Source organism: Saccopteryx bilineata, chromosome 2, assembly GCF_036850765.1.
Source record: "Saccopteryx bilineata isolate mSacBil1 chromosome 2, mSacBil1_pri_phased_curated, whole genome shotgun sequence".
In the NCBI taxonomy this organism is placed as follows: Eukaryota; Metazoa; Chordata; class Mammalia; order Chiroptera; family Emballonuridae; genus Saccopteryx; species Saccopteryx bilineata.
Genome location: NC_089491.1, coordinates 39,009,898 through 39,015,914, shown reverse-complemented (window position 1 = coordinate 39,015,914; position 6,017 = coordinate 39,009,898). Strand labels below are relative to the sequence as shown.

Here is a 6,017-nt window from a genome sequence, read left to right as displayed (position 1 = left end):
GACACATCAGTGGAGACACTCAGAGAAAAGGCAATATGCAGAAACAAGAGGGAGCAAAAACAGGGAGGGAGCAAAAATTAGCCACAAAAATAGAGAGATGTTAGGCAGTTGCTGATAACACACCTTAATCACCACCATAGCATCTAGGGGTATACTGGATGCTGCATGACTCTCTGCATTTGAGACCTGGCTGGGCAGCTGCTGAGTTTTCTGTCTCTCCTCTAATTGCCCCTGAATCTCTATCACCTGCTTCACCCTCAGGGTCTTCCACATCACTCTGAGCAACCTACCTTAGAAAGCAAAGGATGATGCAGTGTTCAAAGTTGACCACAGCCTGCTGGCCCTATGATCCCCTCATCCCTGCGCTATTGAGGCCTCAAGTCCTGTCCCCTGCCAACTCCAACTTCCCCATCTCAACCCCTCCTGTCTCTACTTAGCCACATATCACTTCAACACTCAAAATGTTGAGGTCACCCTACTACATGAGCTCAGAAGAGAACTTTATGCTTTCCTGGTGACTGGACCCCCAGGCTACTAGATACATTGGAGAAGACCTCAAAATCCAGTGGGATGGCCCTGGCCGGTTGGCTCAGTGGTAGAGCGTCGGCCTGGCATGCAGGAGTCTCGGGTTCGATTCCCAGCCAGGGCACACAGGAGAAGCACCCATCTGCTTCTCCACCCCTCCCCCTCTCCTTCCTCTCTGTCTCTCTCTTCCCCTCCCGCAGCCAAGGCTCCATTGGAGCAAAGATGGCCCGGGCGCTGGAGATGGCTCTGTGGCCTCTGCCTCAGGCGCTAGAATGGCTCTGGATGCAACAGAGCGATGCCCCAGAGGGGCAGAACATCGCCCCCTGGTGAGCGTGCTGGGTGGATCCCGGTCAGGCGCATGCGGGAGTCTGTCTGACTGCCTCCCCGTTTCGGAAAAATGAAAAAAAAAAAAAAAAAGCCTGACCTGTGGTGGTGCTGTGGATAAAGCGTCAACCTGGAAACACTGAGGTTGCCGGTTCAAAACCCTGGTTTGCCTGGTCAAGGCACATATGGGAGTTGATGCTTCCTGCTCCTCCCCCTTCTCTCTCTCTCTCTCTCTATCTCCCCCCTCCTCTCTAAAATAAACAAATAAATTTTTGAAAAAAAAAATCCGGTGGGAAGACTTATTAGAGATTACTTCATAAGTTATACACATATACCTAACCACTACACTGTACAAACTAATATATTGAACGTCAACTGTCATTGAAAATAAAATCCAGCCTGACCAGGTGGTGGCGCAGTGGATAGAGCGTCGGACTGGGATGAGGAAGACCCAGGTTCGAGACCCTGAGGTCGCCAGCTTGAGCACGAGCTCATCTGGGTTGAGCAAAAAAAAAAAAAGCTCACCAGCTCGGACCTAAGGTTGCTGAGCAAGGGGTCACTTGGTCTGCTGAAGGCCCACGGTCAAGGCACATATGAGAAAGCAATCAATGAACAACTAAGGTGTCTCAAGGAGAAACTGATAATTGATGCTTCTCATCTCTCTCCGTTCCTGTCTGTCTGTCCTTATCTATCCCTCTCTCTGACTCTCTGTCCCTGTAAAATAATAATAATAGAAAATAAAATCCAGTGGGAGACCCAAACTGCTCAACTGTTCACTGAGTCTACTACTACCCACAATCCTGCTCTGATCCCTGCAGCTCTCTGTCTACCATTGTAATCTTTACCTCTCTTCTCGGGATCCTGACTTGATTTTGGTGAATATGAGTCTAAGGCCAAGGTGAAAAAGAAAATGAGCAGCAAGGGCTTAAAAGGCAAAGATGAGACCTGGAGGGGAGACGTAAAATTAAGGTGTTTTTAAGATAAAAAAAAAGCATGTTTGTAAGCTGAGTCATTATTAGGCAATTAATATTTATACAGCTCTATATACCCAGGTGATATCTAAGAGTTATATGTTTGTATTTCTACATTCACTCCTCAAAAAACTCTATGAGGTAAGCAATATATCTTTTTTTTTTTTTTTTTTTTTTTGTATTTTTCAGAAGCTAGAAACCAGGAGAGACAGTCAGACAGACTCCCGCATGCGCCCGACCGGGATCCACCCGGCACGCCCACCAGGGGCGATGCTCTGCCCCTCTGGGATGTCGCTCTGTTGCGACCAGAGCCACTCTAGCGCCTGGGGCAGAGGCCAAAGAGCCATTCCCAGTGCCCGGGCCATCTTTGCTCCAATGGAGCCTTGGCTGCGGGAAGGGAAGAGAGAGACAGAGAGGAAGGAGAGGGGGAGGGGTGGAGAAGCAAATGGGTGCTTCTCCTGTGTGCCCTGGCTGGGAATCGAACCCGGGACTTCTGCACGCCAGGCCGATGCTCTACCGCTGAGCCAACCAGCCAGGGCCGCAATATATCCCATTTTTGGATGAGAACACTAAGGCACAAAGCAGTCACTTACTAATAAGTTAGAGGCAGAACCAGGATTCAAATCCAGGCAACCTGGTGCCTACAACCACAATCATAACCACAATATATGCTTCAGACAGAGAAAAATGTCTCACCTGGCAGAATCCCTAAACTAGCCCAAAGCACATGGTAGACCCACCCAGAGGTCAGGAGGTCAGGTTACTGCTTGAGGCTAATGACTCTAGATCAGTGGTAGTCAACCTGGTCCCTACCGCCCAATAATGGGCTTTCCAGCTTTTTTTTTTTTTTTTTTTACAGAGGTAGAGATAGACAGGGACAGACAGACAGGAATGGAGAGAGATGAGAAGCATCAATCATCAGTTTCTCATTGTGCGTTGCGACTTCTTAGTTGTTCATTGATTGCTTTCTCACATGTGCCTTGACCGCGGGCCTTCAGCAGACCGAGTAACCCCCTGCTGGAGCCAGCGACCTTGGGTCCAAGCTGGTGAGCTCTTTGCTCAAGCCAGATGAGCCCGCGCTCAACCTGGCGACCTCGGGGTCTCGAACCTGGGTCCTTCCGCATCCCAGTCCGACGCTCTATCCACTGCGCCACCACCTGGTCAGGCTGGGCTTTCCAGCTTTCATGGTGGGCAGTAGCAGAGCAACCAAAGTATATACAAAAAGATAGATTTAACTATAGTAAGTTGTTTTATAAAGATTTATTCTGCCAAACAGCGAAAATCCAACATAAAGTACTTGGTAAGTAATTATTATTATATGCTTTAACTTGCTGTAACTCTGCTTTATAAATTTTATAAAGTAACATTACTTCCCTACTTTATAAATCGCCATTACTGTGGAACCAGTAGACGGTTAGAAAATTTTACTAACAGAGATACAAAAGTGGGCAGTAGATATAAAAAGGTTGACTATCCCTGGGCAAGATCATCCCAGCACTAGCCTGAGCCTACTCTTCCTGTTTCCAACCTGTGAACTCCCAGGGGACAAGGGTAGAGACTGCCACCCCCTTAATCCCACCTCCACACAACAGGCTGAGCAGAGGGAGGCTTATCACATGAAACTGGCAGAATCTTTATTTCCTAACACTCCCTGGCCTCTGTCAGAAGGCAGATCAGAGGCACTGTAGATGGAAGGCAGAGTACACCTTTCTTAAGCATTATTCCAGAACCCAGCTGAGATCCCACACCTGTCATTCTTCGTAGCATCCCTTTTCCATATGCCAGAGGGAAAGAGAATCAGAACAGGGAGTCCCACTTCTGTGGATTCAAATCTTGTTGGGGATGTTGAGCAGTAATATAGGCTTCTCAGAGAAGGCACAGTCGTCCTAGACATTCAGGCTTGGAGAACAGCTTGGTCAGCAGGTCTTCAGGACCGGGTATCACGAGCCTTTCTTCGGGGTCGGGGGCCACAGCTAGAGCTAGAAGTGGTGCCCAGGCCAGGGGGTGCCCCTGGAGGCTGGTAGCCACACTCATTGGGGTCCAGGGGGTCCCGGCTGAGCAGTACCCACACTGAAGGTACATGCCGGCGCACTGTGAGAGGATCTAGGCCTGTGTCCGGTGACGTTGGTACCCAGCTGTCCTCTGTCTGCAGGAAGCGTAGCTTGGTAAGCTGGTGCAGGCCTGGTACACGCCGCTTGACAATCTCAGCACAGCTGACAGCCTTCCCTGCAGCCCGGCCAGAACCTGAGAACACCACATGTCTTGCACTGCCGCCCTCCAACCGACCCAGCGCCAGCCCCAGCAAGTTGCGAATTTTGCTGCCATCTCGGACCCGCATCTCCAGGGTATCAGGTGGTAGCTGGGGCATTGGGGAAGGCGCTGGGAGTTCCACAGAGCCAGTTTTACGGTAGTGCTCCATCCTGCTTGCTGTTGCGCTGAATCTCACTGCCCACTGCAAAGAAGTGTCAGAGGAATGGTTGGCAATGTGCCCCAGGCCATCCCCTACCCTAGCTCTCCAGGACACAGCCTTGCTCCTCCTCCCAGACTTTCCAGCAACAAGACATATTTCCTCACTCTCACCTCTCAAGTCAGGAGCCATGCCTGCCTCACCTTGGGAATGGCTGTACCCCATACAACCCCATCTCCCTGGACAGGGCCATAACCCTCCCTCCACCCAAGGCTGAGATAGAAGCAAATTGCCGAAACACTGGGCTCGTTAAAATAGGTTCAAGCTCCTTGACCTGTGGTGGCGCAGTGGATAAAGCGTCGACCTGGAAATGCTGAGGTCACCAGTTCAAAACCCTGGGCTTGCCTGGTCAAGGCACATATGGGAGTTGATGCTTCCTGCTCCTCCCCCTTCTCTCTCTCTGTCTCTCTCTCTCCCTCTCTCTCCTCTCTAAAAAAAAAAAAAAAAAAAAAAAATAGGTTCAAGCTCCCTCAGAGGGGGACATCTCAAGCTCCCTAGGACTGGGACCAAGGCTCCCTCATCTTGAGTTCTTTAGGACAGGGTCTGGGCCCTGACCCCAGACTCCCTGAGAACACTGGGTGCTCCTCACCTCAAGCTCACCAAAGACAGGGACAAGGCTCCCTCACCTGGTGAGGGACAGGGCCAAGCCTCTACACCCAAAGCTCCCGAGGCAGAGACAAGAGCCCTCATCAAAATGCTCTCAAACATAGAAATGACCCCTCCATCGCCCAGGAATCCCCAGGACATTGACAAGCATCCCTCACCCCAAGATTCCCAGGGTTACCTCCCCTAACCCAGGTCACTCAGAAACTCAGCAGACGCTTGACGCGGAGGATTGCTTGGGCCAGGCTGCCTCCATCGCCCCAGGCAGCTCCCAGTGTCCCGCCGGCCTCTCCTACCGCCACCCCCACCTCCAGGAGACCCCCAAACCCGCGAGGTTCCGGCTCTCACCGCCGCAGTTAAGCCCCACTCAAGCTCGTCCCAGAGCCAAGATGGCGCGCGGGCCGGGAGCGCGCCGAGACCGCGGAAGCGCGCACGCTCGGCGGGGCGGGGTCGATAGCTGAGGGGCGGGGTCCTCGGGGCCTCTGCCGGAAAACTGTGAAAAAGTGTGAAAACTGGGACGTCTAGGAGTGAGCTCAGCCTGGATGTCCAGAGTCCAAAAACACACGCTCAATCTATGCTGTACCGCCCTGGGGAAGGAGCACTCCTATTGGGGTGGAGAGGAGCGGTCATCAGAGGAGTCCCGCGTCAAAGGATGGGAAGGATTTGTCTCTAAGAAGATGGCAGGGACCGCATGACTAGTTGAGACACCGCAACAGCATAGCTGAACCTGCCGGTTTCACTTTGGACGGGGGCAATAGGTTCCGTTTGGAGGGGCTGCTGCTGCGCGGGCGAGAGTCTTGGCCACCGTGTTCGGAGTTTCGACCTCATTTGGTGGACACTGGCTGGTCATGGGGTGGGGGAGCGGTCATCAGGGGCCAGTCAAAATAGTTCATGTGCATAGTTCACTCTGGCTGCAGTGAAGGAGGGGGTGAGGCAGGGAAATCGGGCTGCAATCGTTGGTGACTCCAGGCAGCTGGGTCCCGGGGATGTGGCCAGAGACACATCCGGTGCCCGACGTTCAATAGGCGTTCAAATGTTTGTTAAATGATTTGTTGAAAGAACTAGATAAATGGCAGTGGGAATGGAGAAACGTAGATTAAATTGGGAGATATTAGGAGGTAGGTGAG

General features: G+C 51.8%; 1 protein-coding gene across 5 annotated transcripts; it reads right to left on the bottom strand.

Moving 5' to 3' along the window:
- Positions 1-3,496: 3,496 nt before the first annotated feature.
- On the bottom strand, positions 3,497-5,299 carry RPP25L (ribonuclease P/MRP subunit p25 like). 5 transcript variants are annotated; one of them, XM_066256873.1, is made up of 2 exons: positions 5,239-5,299; positions 3,497-4,272 (listed from the first exon to the last, which is right to left on the bottom strand). In XM_066256873.1, exon 2 carries the CDS (start codon positions 4,237-4,239, stop codon positions 3,748-3,750), a length of 492 nt encoding a protein of 163 aa, XP_066112970.1. In that variant the 5' UTR covers positions 4,240-4,272; positions 5,239-5,299; the 3' UTR covers positions 3,497-3,747. The 5 variants fall into 5 exon arrangements, with proteins under 5 accessions (XP_066112970.1, XP_066112975.1, XP_066112971.1 ...); XM_066256878.1 differs by lacking the exon at positions 5,239-5,299 and adding an exon at positions 5,199-5,226; XM_066256874.1 differs by lacking the exon at positions 5,239-5,299 and adding an exon at positions 5,072-5,209.
- Positions 5,300-6,017: the final 718 nt, after the last annotated feature.

Coding starts and splice junctions, on each gene's coding strand:
- RPP25L (XM_066256873.1), bottom strand. CDS start 4,239: ATGGAGCACTACCGTAAAACTGGCTCTGTGGAACTCCCAGCGCCTTCC.